At 37.2% G+C, this 21,417-nt stretch overlaps 1 protein-coding gene across 1 annotated transcript; it reads right to left on the bottom strand.

The window, feature by feature from the left end:
• Positions 1-3,231: 3,231 nt before the first annotated feature.
• LOC307152460 (sodium/glucose cotransporter 1-like) lies at positions 3,232-21,132 on the bottom strand. The gene is made up of 15 exons (XM_079861138.1): positions 20,939-21,132; positions 20,181-20,252; positions 19,273-19,377; positions 18,059-18,118; positions 17,820-17,924; positions 17,118-17,223; positions 9,382-9,462; positions 9,068-9,279; positions 7,720-7,855; positions 6,134-6,241; positions 5,890-6,040; positions 5,616-5,784; positions 5,269-5,484; positions 4,806-4,905; positions 3,232-4,513 (listed from the first exon to the last, which is right to left on the bottom strand). Exons 1-15 carry the CDS (start codon positions 21,071-21,073, stop codon positions 4,299-4,301), a joined length of 1,971 nt encoding a protein of 656 aa, XP_079717264.1. The 5' UTR covers positions 21,074-21,132; the 3' UTR covers positions 3,232-4,298.
• Between the last annotated feature and the right edge of the window lie 285 nt (positions 21,133-21,417).

The following is a 21,417-nucleotide window of genomic DNA, read 5'->3' as shown; positions in this document are numbered from 1 at the left end:
GCTGTTAGCACTCCATTGACTCCCATTCATTTTGGCGTCACTTTGACAGCGAATAACTTTACATCTGAGGCGTTTAAAGACTCCATTTCTCCATTATTTATTTCTAAAGAAACACTAAAATGTATAAAAGGCTCCATTACCTTGTATCTTACGTTATGGCCCCGTAGAAGCAGTTTTTGTAAAAATAGGCTAACGATTGCATCATAACCACGCGACTCTCTGTCACACAGTAGAGAAATTACCGTATGGACAGGAGGAAAAGCTCGCAGGCAATCAGGGGGACGTGGAGGCAAAATGACTAAATAATTAATCAGAATACTTAGCAAAAGTTGCTCCTGCTCCTAGCTCATGGACACCTCCTACTCACACTCTCTGTCTCTGCAAGTTTCGGAAGGGAATGATTCAGATTTCTCTTGGCACAGCTTCTAGAAGACAGACGGGTTGCTCACGTCACATCTACGTCGTCAAGCTCAGTTTGAGTCTGCGCAGTACGCTCAGCCATCAGGAAGTGAGTGCTTCTAATTGACTTCACTTTTCTCCGCTGAATCCAATGGGGTCGCTGTGTCCATTTCTTTTACTGTCTGTGGGAGGAACTCCATCCAGGGTTCGCCAGTTGGGGAACTTACCTGGGGAGCAAGATAGGCGCTCTTATCCCCTCCTTAGAGGGGAATGGCACTGCAAGCGAGACACCGAGTGAGTCCCCTCACCTACTGTCTACTCTTTCGACCACCACTGATGGTCCGTCACACCAACACTCTCTGGAGAGCTACTTCCAGGTTTGTAGAACACTGAAGGTTGATTGTACAGCAGAATCAAGAGAAACGTTGCATTAAAACTCGATTATCTAATTTCACTTGCAGAAACAGACTGCCTTAAATTGACCAACTGTCATTTAAATGTATTTACTAAAATTTATGCACAAATAATGTGAGCAAAGTATTACTGTGAACTTATTTCATTTGAAACCACTAACAAAATACTGTACAAAAAGGATTTCCACTGCACCAGCAACTACACAGTCACCGCAACATGCGGTTGCAAATAAAGCAACACGCAGCGTATAATCAATGTTTATAGATCTTCTCCTGGACTGAAGCACAAGCTCTACTCTTCAGAACAATGGTGACCCAAAAAACAAAATCTTACAGTAAACTACTGGCAACAGTGTTGCCAGTATATACCTGTTTTATAACTTACAGTTTATTACTGTTAAAATACATTTCGTGGGAGTGTCTTTTTATCTTACACTGTTAACCCTTTCAACCCCAGAGGAAAATCTACACTACAAAGAGTAAAAAGTAACATTGACGCAGTGTTGCAGTGAGATAATTAAGTGAATATGTAAGTGATTGTTGAGCATTAGTGATGAAAACCTGCTGTTAACAAGTAGAATAACTGAAGGAAAGAGGAACACAAGAACAGAAAATAGAGAATCACAAGAACTACAATTGACTTCCAGCCATTACACATTATTACACTCATTATTACCCAGTATGACTTGATTTCTGTCATACATCTACAGAAGATGTTGTTGAGATGTTTAATTGAAAATGTTTGGTTTGAAGTTACCATTATAAAGATCAGTGTTTGCTTTAGTTGGGATGTTGACCCTTGACTTTTTTAACATTAGTTTTTCACTTGCTGCTTGAACTGTGTTTTTGCAAGCCACACATGTGCATGGTTTGTGAATGCAGTTTGTTATATTGATTATGATGACAAAATCATCATATAGCCTGTTCCTTCACTAATCTCATTCAGAGTTTAATCCTGTATCAGAAGTGTTACATTACCACCACTGTGAAACTACAGTAATGAGTCACAATGATGATTTTTTAACACATCATGCACAACCAAAGAAACAGAGCTACACTGTCTTGTAGAAACACAGAGGTATAAAAAAAAATAAGCACGTCTCTCAACAATGGTGGCAATCATTTTGTTATTGATTTATTCGTGCAGCAGTGCATGCTGGGAGTTTTATACTATCCTGGAACCCAGCATGTATTGTGACATGAAACTTTTTATTGTCACCATTCTTGAGATTTATATATTGATTGTTGATGTCTGTGTGTGTCTGCATCAAGCAGGAGTTCAAAACGTTTTAATGCACTGAATGATTTCAATATTCTTCAGAATAACTAGTTACAGATACATTGCTGGATTATAATTATAAACATTATGGATTCTTGTGTTTCTCTTTTTTCTGTTTTTGTTTCTCTGTCCTTCAGTGATTCTGCTTGTCAGGTGTTCATCAGTGTCTGAATTCACTTACTTATTTTTATTCAAGTGGACTATATTAGAGAACTAATGCAGGGAATAGTGAATGAGGGTATAGGGTGTGATTTTGAACACAGCCACTGAGTGTTGACTCTGAGCGGTGTTAATTCACAGTATATTCCTGTAGGCTATTTTCTCGAAAACAACAAATATAACCCAGAATGCATTGTTTTCTACGGTAGATTACTGTTTTAATGGAAAGTGTTATGATACTGTCAGAATTTTACCTTTTTTTACAGCAAGGGTTAACAGTGTAGATCACTGTCTGTAATATTAACATGTACAACTTTTAATTTTAATCATGTATTATGTATATGTTGATATTAACTAATATTAATAAAGGCTTTAGAAGTGTGTTAGTTCATGTTAACTAATACAGTTAACTAATGTTAACAAATAGAACCTGGTGTGAAGTGTTACTGTTACATCTATTCACAATTTGCATTTGCTGAATAAATTCACTTATAACTATGTAGTCAAGTTATGTAGTTCAATTTATATTTTCAGACATAACTATAACCATATTTACATTTCTATATTCAATGTTATAACTACATTTTCAGATGTATTGAAATGGCATGAATTACATTCAACAATTTCAAATGTCTAAAATGTGAAACTCATTCACCAAATGAATATTTCCTTTATCTTTTTCAGGGAAATGTATCACTGAATCACACTAATAGATCACTCATTGTGTCTTCAGTTGGTGAAGGAAACTACAATGGTCCTGGACTTTGGTTTCAGATGTATCGATAGAATCTTCATGAAAATTAAATATTAACTTTCCTCCGGTGCCCAGGCCTTTGAATGAGTCTGCTCACATCACGTTACGCTTAGAAGTTTATATAACTGTTTTCAGTGGTAATTTCGGCAATTCTGAACACGATTCTGGCTTCTTACACCTGTGCATCTCAATAAACCAAAAAGCACTAAAATTCATTTATTTTTATTACAATGAAGACAGAAAACATTAAATTAATATATTACAGAGTATACACCACGGCAACAATATTAATATTAAATAAAATATCTTACCTTCTCCCAGACAAAAATATATATATTTTAACTTACAAGAAAATCAAATCTTACCAAATAGTAAGACCATTTATAAAACTTATTTTTGGAGTTTGGTACACTCTAAAAAATGCTGGGTTGTTTTAACCCAATTTTGGGTCAAATATGGACTAACCCAACGTTGGGTTAAAAATGCAATTTAAAAAATGGACAAATTGCATTTTGAACAAAATCAAAAATGGACAAAAATGTAATTTAAAAATAGACAAATTGCATTGGTTACATTAAAAATGTAACCCAACGGCTGGGTTTGTCCATTTTTAAATTGCATTTTTAACCCAACGTTGGGTTAGTCCATATTTGACCCAAAATTGGGTTAAAACAACCCAGCAGTTTTTAGAGTGTAGATAAGAGACAGCTTAAAAATGGCACTGAAAAAGACTTTGCATTGATTTGATCATAATGTATCAGAAGACTTAACAGGAAACATACAACACTGTAGTGGACTAGAACTTTGTATTATTAGTTGAAACTGTTACTCTGTAATATGTCAAAGATATAAAGGAAGAACGTGCGGTTTTGAACAAGTAAACATTGTTAAATGTACAGTAAAGACTGCCGGATATGTGTTAAATCAGATACTGTAGCAGCTAAGAATGATTTGACAAAAAAAAAAACAAGGACATGATTATATGAATGAATAGTTTTGGTCTTGGGTTTACAATGAAAGTCAGTTTGGGTGCTAAAAACAATATTAATTAAAAATTACAGAAAAAATATATATTGTATTGTAGTTCCTGCCATCAAATCAAAGTACAATAAGGATGAAAAGGGTTTTTGTTGAGGATATTATAAGGAAGTATTGAGTGTTTCAAGAGGAAATTTGTAACCTCTTACAATCTGATTAATCACATTTAGCTTGATGTTACTGATAAGGTAACATTTCTGTCCACAGAATACAGGTCTAATATCCTTAACAGAGTTAGATGATACAGACGTGATCTTTAACCAAAGAAACCATGGAAAAAGACACAGACGGTGAGGAGGATAATAGCGTTAGCGTTGACCACGTTTCTCCACAGAGGTTTTTCAGTGGTGTCTGTGAGCTTCAACTTCATCGCCGCCTCCTGTTCTTTAGTCAGTTTAGGGGCATTGCCTTGATCAAAGCCGCAGAACCAGTTGTAGGCCTTCTTACAACAGCCGGGTTCCTCACGCACCTCTGCAGGGTCAAGAGATGAACGGAAACGGTTGTTATTGGTTATTAAAAGTTAATATGTTGTGATTTACACAAATAAGACGTGTCTGGATCAACATCCTTTGTTTTTCCTAGAACAAACTACAATCTAGTCAATTAATCATGGCCATAAACTAGTCTCAGCATCAGACGGCCCACCCACAGACACCCACAGTCCGTTTACTGAACCACGTGATGCACGATGCACACAAAAACTGTGAGTGTTACCTCTGCTACCTATCAATGATTATGAATTTGGTGGCTTGTGCAGACGTACCTTCTGTTTCTGTTTCCTCCTGTTCATCAGTCCAGTCATCTAACTCCAGATCTATCCTCTCCTCAGTGCTGTTCCTCAAGCTCCAGCAGAGCCTGTACAGCTGCACAACAACAAGCGGCCACAGAATGAGGGAGAAGTTGCTTTTTTATAGATACAAAATACAGCTACCGTATACACTTGCTTCATGTCTGTCTGTCTGTCTGTCTATTGATCAACTTAATGCTTCTTTTCTAAATAAAAGTAATCATTTATTTAAAAAGAAAAAAATATTTTCTACCCAAACTTTTGAAATGTAGTATAATGTTATTGTATACATATAAGATATGTATTTCAAGTAAAATCAGAATATTTAATATTTGAAAAAAAAAAAAGACAAAAGGAAAATATGATGGTACAGGAGCATGATTAAGAACACTGTATAATACTGAAGAGTTGTAATAGTTTTGTTATAAGAAGAACTTACATGTTTGTCGTCAATGGGTTTGGTCATGAGGGAGATGCCCAGTATCAATATACAGGACAGGGTGAAGAGGATCAGTGCAAAATAGAGGTAATGCACACCACAGATGATCGTGGGACAGTTACTGGGGGTCACGCAGCTGCCCGTGCCATAGGCAAACTCGGTTATCATACGCGCCAGACCCACCAACAGACCAATACACAACCCGTAGAAAGCGCCCTGTGAGGGAATACCAACACTATGTGTCAATAGATAAAAAATTGACAGCAAGACTTTGACTTTGAGCAGTTTTGAGAGAAAAAAAACATTTTTTTAAATATCAAGTTGAATTTAGCAAGCAAAAAACTCACTGGTTCATTTACTCTCTTGCAGAAAATGGCGAGGCAGAAGACAGCGGCGATGGGCGGTGCCAGATAACTGGTGATGGACTGAATGTAGTCGAAAAGCTGGCCGCTCTGAGCTGACTGAACTATGGGGATCCACGCGATACTCACACCGATCAGAAACAGCATGAACAACCTGTACGCGTGAACACAGGCATCTCAAGAGCCTTTTCACATCATTTTCTGCTCACAAGGTCAGAAAATCAATATGCAACACATACAAACAGACACGAGAACGCACCTCCCAGCAATCATGAGCTCCTTCTCTTTGGCTTTGGGACGGATCTTGGTGTAGATGTCCATGGTGAAGAGTGTGCTAGCGCTGTTAAAGATGGAAGTGAGTGAACTCATCAGAGAGGCCAGCATGACAGACAACATCAAGCCTCTGAGACCTTCAGAAACACACACAGCAGTTTAGACCCATAACACCAGACAGATCCTTCAAAGCATGTAAAGAGACAGAACTAGAAATATAAGGATATTACCGTTTGGCATCAGGTCCACCACTAGTTTCGGATAAGCAATATTACTACAGCCCACACTGGCTCCACAATAAAAGTCACACTCTTTTGGATCCACACATGCAATCTCATCTGACACAAACAAGAGAATATACACAAACATTAGTTTCTCTAATAGTCTTTGTCTGTTCACTGACCTGATGCACATTGCATAAAAAATGTGCCAAAAATGGGTGCACATTACTTTTGGATTAACAGAATTTCTTATCACAAAGTCCACATACCATTTCCACAAAATAGAATTGTTGTGGAATCATGATTTTCAGATTTACCCCCCTGAAATGTCACATCAAACAATGCTATTTATTAATATTTTTAACTTTTATTTTTATATGATCAGTTTAGTTGAGGTACGACATTAATAACATATTAAAGAACCAATTAAAACATGCAAATCACTAGTAGTATTATTTATATAACATAGTATTTATTAATATTTCTAATTACCTTTTATTTATGTCTTTTGTTATGTGCTTTTGGCATTTTTATTATTATTTTTATATTTATATTTAGCTTTAATTTTTTATTTCAGTTTTAGTAATTATAGGATTTCAACTTAAACTTATTTTATTTCAGTTACTAAAATATTTTTAATTTTCATTTACTGTATAAAAAAGTTTTCAACTAATTTTAATTTATGTAAGCTTTACTTAAAAATTAAGAACATTTGTGTAGTTTTAGTTAACAACACTGTGTCAAACAAAACAAACTGCAGTTGTGCAAGTAAGTCAGACACTTGACCTGGGATGCGTTTCCCGTACAGCGATGTAACTGCTTAACTACCATAGTACAATGCATCATTGAAGAAAACAACTAGCTAGTTACGACTGTTTCCCGAAACCAGAACTAATGTAACCCCCCTACCAGTGTGCCCAGTACTAATGTAACCCCCCTTCCCTAACAGAGGGAATGAAGACGTTATGTCCCGTCGCTACAACCGCTGTTCCACCACTAAACGGCCAGGACACCGTCTCGGCTCTGAAGCACAAAACTTATATACCCGTCTTGCAGGGAGTGGTTCGCGATGCAAATCTCACTCGCCAATGTCCATTGGCTTGTTTTGTTTACACTCGAATGTGCTGAGATCCCAATTCGTCAGCTCGTTCTGATGTAACGTCTCGGTTCCCTCCTTTAAGGAACGGGGGTTACATTAGTAAATAAAACAATGCTGTTTGCGAATATTTGTTGGAACTATGATTTCGGGAAACAATGACTCATTGAACTATGCTGATAACGACAGAACTTGCGACTATAGTTAGCTAACAATGCTTTTGGGAAACGCTATTTACGCGATTGTTTGCTAGAACAAGATGATAGTAAGTTGCTAGCATATTCTGTGAGAAATGCATGGACCAGATTACATTCTGATGGGCAAAAGTCTAGTTCTGTGAGACCAACAAAACCTAGCTGGCCATATATATCACAACAAACATTAAAGTTGCCATTAAATATCACTCAGTCAGGATTCAGTCAACGTATTTGCTAACATTTACTTAATAGTTCATAAGTTTATCACCCATCTCAGCCAGGATGCTGCCAATCGTTCTCACCTGGGTACAGCACTCTGCTGATCATGCCAGGGAAAACCATGAGGAACATGGGCAGAAGTTTGAGATAACCACACAGGATGCAGCCAGCTTTCACATGGGACAGGCTCTTGGCAGACAGACAGCGCTGCACTATCACCTAAAACAAGATGGAGTGTTTGTGTGAATAACCCAGAGGAACATTTTACTCAGAATCGTTTAGTCCGGTTATTGACTGTTTAAAAAGTTTACAAGGGCTTGCTAATTTAAACCTTTAGAGTTTGTTTTTTTAATAGTTGTTGTTCAATATATACACACCTGTTCAAAGGTTAGAGTTCAGAAAGATCTTTTGAAAGAAGTTTTTTTTTTAAATAAGTCTCTTATGTTCACCATAGCTGCATTTATTTAAATATTATTACAGTTTACAATAACTGTTTTCCATTTGAATATATTTGAAAATGTTATATATTCACGTATACGGTATATATATATATATATATATATATATCAAATAATACCTAGGACATTTAAGGTATCCTAATTTCCCGCCTAAACATATCAGGTACTCCGGGTTAAAATGATACAGAATCAACACTGCATAGAGAAACAAAAACAGATGCAAATAAAACAATTGTTGAGATGCAGGTAATGTACGTCATGAACTATAATAAACTTTTATGGCTGTATTTTTCTCTATAGTGCCAGAGTACAAACAAAGAATACTGAATACTGTTGGTGAAAACAAAAACATCTGCCTTTATGACTGATAAGACTTTTTTGGGAAGAAATCTTCACTAAACGATAAGCTCCCCTCAGAGGAAGAACATCCACATAACAATATATTTGACATGAGTGAATCTGTTTATGTCTCCATGCATCTTTTAAAGCTAAAATATTGATCATTTTTGCTAATGTCACCTAAATCAACAAATTACTATAGTCTGAAACAATTAAGCATTAAGTCTTGTTAATGGGTTGTTGAACTAAATTAACCGTGGTGAGTCTATATCTGCTTTTCTTTGGCTGTTTGTGTCTCTTATCTTATTTAGTGGGGACTAATCAGAGGTCAAACTAAAAGCATGCCTGTTTAAGCTTAGACTCGCTCTGACAAAAACAAGAAACAATGTTCATCCTGAGAAACTCAAGGTAAAAGTGCAGTTTGTCGTCCAAAAGTGGACACAGAAGACATTTAATTTGTATATGTGTGTGAATGTCTTAGCATGTGTAGGATAGACCTCTTATTTTCTCAAAAATGCTTCTTATGTCCAAAAAAACATATATACGCACAGAATAAAGCAATATGAGAGAGTAGCCACAATCTAAAGTATTACTTGACAAAAATGAGTCAGCAGTCTTAATAAATAATCAGTACCTGGTCAGTGCACCAGTACCAGGCAGCCTGGATAGTAAGACCAAAGATCAGTCCAGGCCATGGCAGATCACCAGAAAGGGGGTCTCTGAAAATGTGGAACGAGTCCGCACGAGGGGTGTAGCACGCTTCACTGATGTTTGCACCCACCACTGACGGGATCGCATTCATATAACGGTCCTTGAAGTTCTCATAGCCTCCGACCTCACTGAATGCTGAAAGGAAATGGTTGATGTTGAAGCAAGTAGTCATTAAGCAGACTTTTTTTTTTTTTATCCAAAAAGCTTAAAGTACAGGACAAAAGTGAACGGACGTACCAAAGCCCATGAGAATGAATGATCCCACAACCATGATGACGGTCTGCAGGGTGTCTGTGTAGATGACTGCAGCTAGACCACCTGTAGAAAAAACAGGGAAGGTTTTTCAAGTAAAAAAAAAACAAAGCAACTGAAAAAATCAAGTTTTTAGAAATGTACATTTGGCATTCATGTTAGTTGATTTTTTTTTATAATATTGTAAAGAAACTTTAAATTGAATGACTTTACAAATGTATGGTGGGGTCACCATTTAGTAAAACGTAATAACATATTCAGTAACACTTTAGTTCGATGGTCCACTTTAGAAATTTTACTGACTGCAAGTAACTTTGCAATTACATGTCAGCTACCAGTTATTAGAGTATTAGTAGACTGTCTGCTTAATATCTGCTAACACTTTATTTTGATGGTCCACCAACGGACATTCTACTGACTAAAAGTAACTTTGCAATGACATGTCAACTTATTCTACTTGAATCCCTTGAACACCTAACCCTAACCTAACAGTCTACTAAAGTCTACTAATACTCTTGTGACACTGTCATATATGACGCATGTTTTAACCACTCTATATACAATATATATTAATTTTATGTATATTAGAGTTTTAATAGGTTTGCATGTTGTCTTAGTAAGTTTAGTCCATTTTATTCCTCTTATCTGTTTCATATGTATGTATGTCTTTAAATGATCATAGGTCTTCCTGTCATGTGAGTGATCACATGACAGGAAATAGGAAGTACACAGCATAAAGGAAGCAGCATGGCATTCAAACAGGATCGCTAACACATCGACCGATTGGTGATCACCAACAGCCTGGACTGTGGAGTTACCTTTTGAGGACTTACCTTTCCAGAAAGCTGAAAATGTTAGCTGTGACACCAAAGCTCCAAAGCGTGTCAAAAAAAAAAAAATTGTGTGCGATTTTCAGTGAAGCGTTCTATCGATGCTTGTATCGTTCTATAAAAATCACGTGACCAATGACGTCTGAAGCTTCGTTTCACACACACCCACGTCACTGCTTCGTACTCCGATTCAAAGGTTTAAAAATGCGCGACACAGGGCATGCCCTTGTGGGCCCTTATTGTATTGCGAGAGTTTAATTGAGTTTATTCTATTGTGAGAATTTAGGAGAATTTATTGTATTGAGAGAGTTTAGGAGTTGATCTGTATTGTTTTGAGTTACTAGGAGTATGAAATGGAACAGATTGCTGTTATGTATTTAATATATTGATTCATTAATTTATTCATCTAGCCATTTATTCATTTTTGCTTCTAAGATTAATGCGTTGGTCGGTTGTGAAACATTTTGCGACACAGCGCTTTCCCTCACTTTCACCAGCAGATGTCCTCTTCATGCTCTGATTTGAAAAGCATTGAGTAATGAACCTTTTTCTGATACAATTGTGTTGAAAGCTTTGCTGGTTCAGAAAGCTTCACTTCGCAATCACTACAGAAAGAGCACTTTATTGGATTATCACTGTGGATTGTGTATACACCGGTGGACACATTCACATTGGGACTATCAACACACTGGGACTCATTCAGTCTGTTTTAGGGTATGGTGTTATGGACTCTATGCTTTTAACAGACTGAGGTTTCCTGGTTTTACTGTGTTGTTTTAAGAATCATGTGAACAATGTAAATACACTTCATTTATTGATTCTATTTCTGTTGTTCGTCTCATCTTTTTAAAGCACTCTCAACCTCACACAGTTCCCTAATTTTAACTCTTGTAACTCAACCTATTGGGATGATTGTTACACTCTAATGAGAGTTAGCTGAGATGTAGTTGCAAAGTTACTTTATATGTACTGTATAGTAGTTAGTAGAGTGTCTAAAGTGGACCATCAACATAAAGTGTAACCATATATTTCCCTTAGACCTTGAACACATGTAAGTGTACATATCTTAATCAGTATTTTCAAAAAGTATTTAACAATTTTTCTTGCCCTAAAGTGTGTTTAACTGTGCTGAATGTGCACTTGTAGTGTTCTTCTAATCTTAAAAGTATAGGGTGAGTGGGTGGGCGTCCAGATGCTGGACAGGATGGTCAGTGGGAGTGGGTGACCAGGGCTGTGCCGGCAGGATGGGTAGCCTCCAGGGTGGCACTGGCAATACAGGGAGCCAGAGAGGCGTCGCTAGCTCAGGGAGCCAGAACGGTACCTGTAGGTGATGGGAGCCAGGGAGGCACCGGTAGCTCAGGGAGCCATGGAGGTGCCAACAGTACAAGGACCCAGGGATGTGCCGGCAGTTCAGGGAGCCAGGGACCCAGGAGCTTGGTTCGGCATCTATGGCCAGGGACATATAACCTATGGGGAGCTATGGGGTTATGAACTAGAGCGGATTCTGATGCGGGCTCATGGGCTGGAACGGACTCTGGTCAGGGTCTTGAGCCATCACTAGACTCTGATCAGGGTCTTGAGCCATCACTAGACTCTGGTCAGGGGCTGGAGTCATCACTGGACTCTGGTCAAGACTGGAGCCATCACTGGGCTGTGGTCAGGGGCTGGAGCCATCACTGGGCTCTGGTCAGGGGCTGGAGCCAGGGTGTGTGTGGCCCAAATGCACGTAACTGGACAGGACCACATCTTCAAACCCATCAGGGCAGACAGGAAGGGCAGGCTCTGGATTTCCACGCACTGGAATGGACTAGGGAATTTCTCTCACTATAACGGAGTGAGAAATTTCTCTCACTATAACGGACTGGGAAATTTCTCACTGGACCGGACTCAGGAATTTCTCTAACTGAAACGGACTCAGGAACGGACTCAGGAATTTCTCTCATGGGAACGGATTCAGGAATTTCTCTCACGGGAACAGACTCAGGAATTTCTCTCACGGGAACAGACTCAGGAATTTCTCTCACGGGAACAGACTCTGGAATTTCTCTCACGGGAACAGATTTAAGAATTTTTCTCACTGGAACAGATGAAACGGGCTCAATGGCTGGTGCAGACTTCATTGGGACAGACTCGGAAATCACAGGAAGAATTAGTGGTCTTTCAGGACTAGCTGGGCTGAGTAGAAGGGCGTAGAGGATATATTACTCTAAAGTGTACATATTCACACCCCACTATGGCATCTTAGAGAACAATGGTTCATCCAAACCTCTATGAAAAATCTCCATCAGCACAACATCTTCTGTGTATACTGTTAGCCAGCTCCAGGAATTCCCCAACATATTACTCAATGGGGAGGCCATCTTAAGAGCAGGAGAGCAACAAATCAATTGGGCGGAGAAATTGGCTCATGGTTGTTGTGTTAGCTGTAGGTCTCAAAAACAGGTAATATCCAAACAGTGGTTTATTGCAGGAAAGTAGTGATGGGAACCAGTGAGTACTGAATTGGTGGATCAATGCTGAAATGCAGATGGTGAATGACAGATCTTTCCTGTTGTAGGTGAAGATGATAGCATACTTGATGGCAGGAGAGGACGGATGACTGGAGACCGGAGAAGATCGCACAGGTAAGTTTCTCAAAGGTAGGTGGTCAGGTTGGTGGTTCTTGGTAAGAATGACAAGACCAGACAAAGGTGAACTGAAGAGTGACTGCTTATATGGTGCGTGGGTGATGAGTGATTATCAGCGGAAGGTGTGATGATGGCTGAGTGAGTGCAGGTAGAGACCAGAAGGGATGCTCGGAAATGTAGTTCTGTGGTGACTGGGCTGGTGACTGAGGATTGTGACACTTACTGTAAGTGCACTTAAAGAGAGCACTTAAAGTCACTTTTATGACTGTTTCTTAACACACTTAAGTATACTTTTGAAAAATACACTGTAATAATGCCGCATTAAACATTTGGTTACTTAAGGTTTCCTTGTATACAGTACTTATTTGTATTTTAAATTTTAATTTGTAACATATAATCTTAATTAGAGTTAGAGGTTGGTTTAGGCTAAGTTGCTTGTAGTTATGCATGATTTACTGTTATTACTGATAGTACATAAGTACATGTAAGATGTGTAACATTGGACACTAAAATAAAGTATTACGAAGTATTTCATTTTAAATCATGTTTTAATAAGCTTTTGACATACTTTCTTTTGAAGTGTTTACTAACATGGTAAAGCACATGTACTTAATTTATATTCATTTTAACTGTAGTAAATTTAAAGGTAATGTATTTAGAATATATTTTAAATGAATTAAGTTGCAGCTTCATTACTACTAATTACAAATATATTTAAAGGGGTGGTTGATTATGATTTCACTTTTCTGACATTAGTTAGTGTGTAATGTTGCTGTTTGAGCATCAACAACATCTGCAAAGTTACAGTGCTCAAAGTTCAAAGCAAAGGGATATATTTGCTTTTAAAGAAATCGTTTTTTAAGGACTACAACAAACGGCTGGTAGGGACTACACGACATTCCTCCCGGGTTAGTGACATCACAAACCCTAAAATTTACATAAACCCTGCCCCCGGAACATGATTTATAGATTATCAAGACAGAATATGCTAATCAATGACTAGAAGATAACTACACATAAGCTACATGAATTCATCAACTAACCATTCAAAATGTCCTGTTGCATTACATGTTGTCACCTCTTGAGTCTCTCCATCATTTTCTGAATCCAGTTTGAACATAAAAAGCTAAAAGTTTTTGAAATTTTCAGTACATGTCTGTGTGAGTGCAAGCTGTTGAAGCTCCGCCCTCTGTGCCAGGAGCAGCAGCTCATTTAGAATAGAAGAATAGAATGAGGCATTTATATAGCGCTTTCATATGTACTACTGTACACCCAAAGCGCTTTACAATCATATCAGGGGTCTCTCCTCAACCACCACCAGTGTGCAGCATACACTTGGATGATGCGACGGCAGCCACAGAACAACGGCGCCAGTGCGCTCACCACACACCAGCTATAGGTGGAGAGAGGAGAGAGAGTGATAGAGCCAATTCAATGTAAGGGGATTATTAGGAGGCCATGATTGGTAAGGGCCAATGTGTGGAATGTGGCCAGGACACCGGGGTTACACCCCTACTCTTTACGAGAAATGCCATGGGATTTTTAATGACCACAGAGAGTCAGGACCTCGGTTTTACGTCTCATCCGAAGGACGGCGCTCTTTGACAGTATAGTGTCCCCGTCACTACACTGGGGCGTTAGGACCCACACAGACCACAGGGTGAGCACCCCCTACTGGCCTCACTAACACCTCTTCCAGCAGCAACCTGTTTTTTCTCAGGAGGTCTCCCATCCAGGTACTAACCAGGCTCAGCCCTGCTTAGCTTCAGTGGGCAACCAGTCTTGGGCTACAGGGTGATATGGCTGCTTGCATTTAAAGGAACAGACACAAAACAGTGCGTTTTTGCTCACCCTCAAAAAGTGACAATTTTAACATGCTATATAAAAATATCTGTGGGGTATTTTGAGCTATAACTTCACATACACACTGGGGACATCAGTGATTTATTTTACATCTTGTGAAAAGGGCATTATACCACCCATTTAAATACATGACATTGCATTTAATATGCAATTAAATGCCCAAAAACATTGCATTTAGTTTGCACTTAAGTATATTCTTTTCACAGTATTTTATTTCCTTAATAAGTACTCTTTTTAAAAGGATGCTAAAGTGAAAAATCTTTTTCACAATGGTGAACTATCCTGCACATCCTGATTTTTTTGAGTTAGACACATTCATGGGTCAACATATTTAGTTGATCCTTGAACAACTTTTCTGTCCGAAAATTTAATCCAAACCATATCTCATCTCCGAAACCTAAGCATATCAATAAATTATCCCTAAAACCAGAGGGAAATGATAGTTAAATAACAGTGATGTAGAAACACCTAACCCTAGTTTTAAGCTTAAACTTGATATAAACTGTAAACTTGTCCCTCAGATCTGATTGATTGATTGGAATGTTGTTCCAGGATCAACAAAGATGACCCAGGTACTTGGTGAAATCACAGTTAAGAGTAGTGTCTTAAGTTCTAGTATGATCCACTAGCAGTTAGTCAGGGGCAGTCTGTCTTTTCGGTTTCAAGTTTGCCCAAACTATTTTTTTATGTAACTGATTTAAAAAAGCTATGAACAGTCTTAAAGAATTTTTTTTTTTATGTCTAACTTGTAAGACTAGTCTTAGAGGTTTATGCAACTGGCCCCAGGTTCTGCAAGCTATCCTTGCCTTCTCTTAAAATATCCAATTATCTGATTATCTTCACTCATGAGGGTCTGGAGGGGTCCTCTCTATGATATAATTTCCTGTCTCTTCCTGGCTTTTTAATGCACAGTTTTACATATTGGTCAAACCACATGACTTCACCCCAAAAATACTTCTCTAAAGCCTTAGTAACAGAAGTTTAGTAGCCATAGGACCATTCAAACACTCTCAGCCACAGCTCATGTAAACATTTACTGCTGGCAGGACGATGTCTGATTTCTTACAGTTTATTGATGGGCTGGTTTGTTCCTGAGATAAACCTATTACACAACAGACCATTACAGAAGTTTAAAGTCACAATGCAGCTTGCCTTGAGCAGGCTTATCATCTATTGTCAGAATGGGCAATTACTCATAACACATACATATCACGCTACAATAAGCATCTCACCGCATGGTCCTACAACCCTAGACTTTACTCTCTGTTGTAGTATAAGCTTCAGGGACTATATAAAAATCAATTTCGCATCCCTTAAATTATATATTTTTATACAACTGTATGTATACAGTTGTAATCAAAATTATTCAACCCCCATTGCAAATCAGGTTTATTGGCAAAATTTACAGTTTATTTACATTTACAGCTGTTTGCAATGAACAAATCAAACAAACGTATTCGAAATAGCTTAACACAACAAATGTTTCAACTGGTTTCCCCAAATTCAACTGAAAATGCAACTTTTAATCACTTCTGCAGTCTCAAAATTATTCAACCCCCTGAATTGAATCCCTCACAACAGCACAAATCTGCAAAACAGGTGTTGTCTCAAGCACATCTGATGCAACTAATCAAGGGCTTCTTTAGTTTCACCTGATGTGCTTAAACTAGAATACATGAAATTTCGGAATTGGATAGGTTTGTTGAGTGTCACATTTGACTGCATGTAAGAAAAGTCAAAAGAATGTCCCAAAAAGTTAATAGAAGATAGTATTGCTCTTCTCTAACAAGGAACAGGATACAAAAAGATAGCAAAGGCACTAAATATTCCTAGATACACCATTGGAAGTATAAATCGCAAGTTCAACAGGACACTGATCCCAAGCATTCCTCAAATTCCACCAAGGCTTGGTTGCAGAAGAATCCTGGAAGATTCTACAGTGGCCATCACAGTCACCTGACTTGAACCCCATAGAACATCTCTGGTGGGATTTAAAGAAGGCGGTTGCAACACGCAAACCCAATAATATTACTGAACTGGAGGCCATTGCTCATGAGGAATGGGCTAAGATTCCTCAGAAACGCTGCCAGAAGCTGGTGTCTGGTTATACATCTCGTTTGCAGCAGGTCATGACAGTCAAAGGGTGTTCTTCTAGTACTAAAGATGCTTGCCATGAAGGGGTTGAATAATTTTGAGACTGCAGAAGTCCTTAAAAGTTGCATTTTCAGTTGAATTTGTGGAAAACACTTGAAACATTTGTTGTGTTGAACTATTTCAATTACTATTGTTTGATTTGTTTATTGCAAACAGCTGAAAGTCTGATTAGAACTGTATATAAACTATCATATACTATAGAGTGCAATGTGTCATGGTAAAGTTTGCAGTATTTACGTCAACAGACCTGTTACTGTATATAGAGCTGTAATCAGCAGCAGAATAATCACGGCCAGGTAAATGTTCAGTCCCAGAGCCTGGTTGATAAAAATGGCTCCTGCAAACATGTCCGCCTGAGAAGTGGAAAAGGGAGAACATTTGTTTGAACTGTCCGTTTCAAAACAAGGTCTTTATCTTTCTAATCTAAACCCCTTTTAGTCTGACTTCACATGGCAATAAAAGATATTTCCACATGGAAATCACCGCCATTTCAGACTATAACCTGTGTTAGTGAAGACTTTATGTAAAGATTATCAGCAAACTAAATACAGAGGCTGGACAGACAGCACCATATTGTGAAAATGTTGGCAAGTTCCAACTGAACTTTCAGTTAATCATTGTCAATCGACGCATAAGGGGGAAAATGCAAATGTAAAGTAAAACTTTATATAAAAGCATAAGGGAAAGTGTATATATTTGATCTTTTAACTGGAACACCAACTGGTTACAATTTAGTTTACTTCAAATGTTCTAGTACTTGATGTGTGCATGTAGCTAGTCTCAAAAAAAGCTGCATTAATAATGATTAACAAGTGTAGCATGTTACATCACTGATAGTATGTTAAAGTATCCTTAAAGTATTGCATGACAGCCACCTCTCAAAGAACTAATCTATTAGTATTTGATTCCTGTACTTTTCTGTAAGGGCTGAGACAGATTTTGGACTCACAGAGATTTTGGTGAAAACGTAGAGAAACAGGGACAGCACAGAGAGATAGATACGGATACGCTGCCCACCAAAGCGTTTCTTCAGGTACTCCGGCATGGTCACGATCTGCAGATAACGCCAACAAAGGACCATAAAAATGATACCACAGAGATAAAGTACACAGTCATGTTGTGTAAGTAAGCAATATTTGAAAGATTTGTTCTGTAATGCTGGTTGGAGAGAAAGAAATGTAAGCATACCCCAGCCTTTATGTAGATTGGCACGAAGAGCCATCCCAGAATAATCACAACAACAAGAGCCTGAGAGGGGAAAATTAAAAACAGATTGTAATTACAGATATTTGATTTTATATTTTCTACACATAATCCCATCAGTGTTGTTACTGTTAACTAAAACTATAGGATAACACTTTAGTTTAGGGCCCAATTCTTATTAGCATGCATATTACTAGGATATTGTCTGTTTATTAGTACTTATAAAGCACATATTCATGCCTTACTCTGTATGACCATATTCTACATCCCTTAATCCTACCCATTAACAACTACCTTACTAAGTACCAATCAGCAGTAATCAAAAGTTTATTGAGGCAAAAGTCGTAGTTAAAAGTTAGTTAAAGGTAGGGTAGGCAACTTGTTTTATAAATACTTTTAGTTATACTGGTTGAAACGTAAAGTACTTAAATTACTAAAACTTTAACTGAAATAAAAATAAATTATAGCTAAATAGGAATATTAAAACTAATAAAAATGACAAAAGCACATAACAAAATGACTAATACTTAAAATAAAATTAAAATTAAAACTGAAAATGTAAAAAATAAAAGCTAATTTAGAAATATTAATAAATAGCCTTCTTTGTGCTTCAGTTGTTGTTTGTTGGTCATTGATGTGTGTTCCTGTTGTTGCTCTCCTGCCTTTGATGTGTGGATTTATACTCTTGCTTCTTGGATTGGATTATTCTGCGCTTGTGTTTCTCGAATAAACTTGTGCTTGCATATGGATTCTTACTCTCTGTGTTACACGTTACAATAACGCTATATAAATATTATTAAAATAACACTGATGTTTAATTGGTTCCTTAATATATTATTAATACCGTACCATAATAATAATAATAATAATGCATAGTATACTTTTATCCATCTAATAAATAATACTTTTGTTTTTTATTGTGTTGAAAAGACATAAAATAATAATTAAAGTTCTGAATATCTGACATTTTTATCATTATAAATGATTAGATGTATCATTGTATAGAACAAAAATTAGTTATTGTAAATAATTCCTTAATTCCTAAATAAGAACATACAGCTCACTTATCTGCAAAATACATATAAAACATTCTTTTTCTTTTCTTTTTCTTAAATAGTAGGCCAAAACATAAATTCATGACACACATCATAATTATTAAATATCATAAATGTAATTATTAGGCATTTTTTTAAACATACATTCCACTCAAAGCCTCCAATGGCGATACCAGAAGCTGCTCCAGTTCCTGCTATTCCTACAAAATGCCCACTTCCAATGTTACTTGCAAAGAGAGAGGCTCCAATCTGAAAAAAAAAAAAAAAAAAGTTTAAAATACTTCAGTTGTACTTCATATACTAATAAACAAACATTTGATATTCAGTGTGAGGAGTAAACCCAACAGAAATCCACATCTAAGTGATCTGCTGCCTTTTTGCATGACAGAATGGTTAAAAAGTCATCAGCAAAGGATTGTGGGAACTGTATGTGAAGCGTCTCGCTTCAGAATATATTAACTCTGTCTACTGTTTCACTATAACTGGCAATACAATCACCATGATGATAAGCTATGAAAACTGCTTCTTGTGCACAACCTGAGGTGTAACTCAAACAATAACGATTGGAACAATGAACTTTGTAATAACAAATAAAAAGTGATAACTTTAGCATGGACCAAAGCATGATAGCTCCATAAACACTGCATGCATGAGCAAAGCATATCAGCTATAATGAATTGTGGGTTGCATCTGGCATCAGTGCATTATGGCCCAATAAAAAGATTTAATTCACCCTATCATCATATCAAGGTTCTGAAATGGAGGAGCAGTCAAGGTCATTATCATGCCATATCAGTAACAAAGTGAAATCACTGGTCAAGCTATTGATAGATACATAATCAGCTCCTACTTTTATGGCCGTTTCAGTCTTTCTTACGTAGTACATTATGACAGAAAATCCACCACATTTTGTGCACTGATTGATCACTATTGATGTAGGAAAGGATCAGGCAATGTAATTTTGTTTATGTCCATCACATCTGGCGCACAAAAAACAAAATGCTTTTAAGGTTTAAAGCTTGGTCATCCACCATCCAGGTCCATTTCCTTACCGGCCACCACACCATACTTCTGCCAGCCAGGAAAAAGCCTCCTACTGTGGATCGATTTGTCCGTACCATTGCCTTTGAACAGAAAGAGGCATTCAATTCATCATATATAGAGTTCCAGACACTAAACATTTTAGAAAAAAATCACATTTGACTTTATATGGTGTCATACCTGCAGACACATTTCACACTAACACATCACATTTGCAGTCTCAAAGTGTTGATGGATTGGCGTTCAATGGCCTTGTTTGTTGTTTGATCAAATATGTTTGAATTTTCACAAGAGGTTTTAAAATGTTCTGGATTTCCAATGTTCAAATATAGTTGCCAGTAATATAATAACCTCAATTAAGACTGTACCAAAAGTACCAAGAATAGTATAATGTTTTGTATGAAACATTTTAAATAATTTAGTAATAATTTCAAAAATATATATATTTTTAGTGTTTAGATAGAAGTATCATTATGAGTATCCACATTTATAACAAAAAAGAACATTGCAACAATTTATTTTCCTGATAGATTTCAGCATTTTTGCAAAAAAAACTAACAAAACAAACAAAAAAACCCACTCCAGTTGTATTCCAATTATTATATTACATTATATTATAAACTTTCTGCAAAATCAGCCAGAATCCTCATTCTTTCTTCAAATTTGTCTCACACAGCCCTTTTACATTTATATTTTGTTGACGCAAGGTTAACAATTCACAAGTCTGTCAATGGAAAATGTTGGTGGATGTAAACTGCTGGCCACTTACCCATACTCCCACAGCCAGAACCACCAGAAAATATATAACAATCACCGAGATGTCCGCTGGATTGTTAATATAAATGGTGACATTTCTTCTGTTCTCATTGCGGAGATAAGAGAATCCAAAATAATCTTCCCCCATTTTGATGGTGTTTGCAGGGCAAGTGGGGCACCACACTACGTCCCTCTCTGAGTTCACCTGCAGGTGTGTGACAGTGTGTCCGCACGCTTTCACTTATACGTGTGCGTCTAAAGATGGGTGTGACCTCCTCAGAGTTAATTATAAAAGTGTGTTTGTGACTTACAGCTGTCAAAATCTGAGATTGAGAATCATTAATGATCAACTTATATAGTGGGAAGTATGAGACTGGGTTTCTGTAAAGTGTAAAAGCACATTTCATCAACCACATCACCTGCAAAAGGATAACACTTAAAGTGTTTGGGGTCAAAATGACCCCAAACTTTTAAAGAGCGATTACATAAGGA

The sequence above is a fragment of the Squalius cephalus genome (genome assembly GCF_949319135.1).
Source record: "Squalius cephalus genome assembly, chromosome: 24".
Classification (NCBI taxonomy): domain Eukaryota; kingdom Metazoa; phylum Chordata; class Actinopteri; order Cypriniformes; family Leuciscidae; genus Squalius; species Squalius cephalus.
The sequence above is the reverse complement of the archived record's forward strand: the minus strand, read 5'-3'. Positions and strand labels throughout refer to the sequence as shown.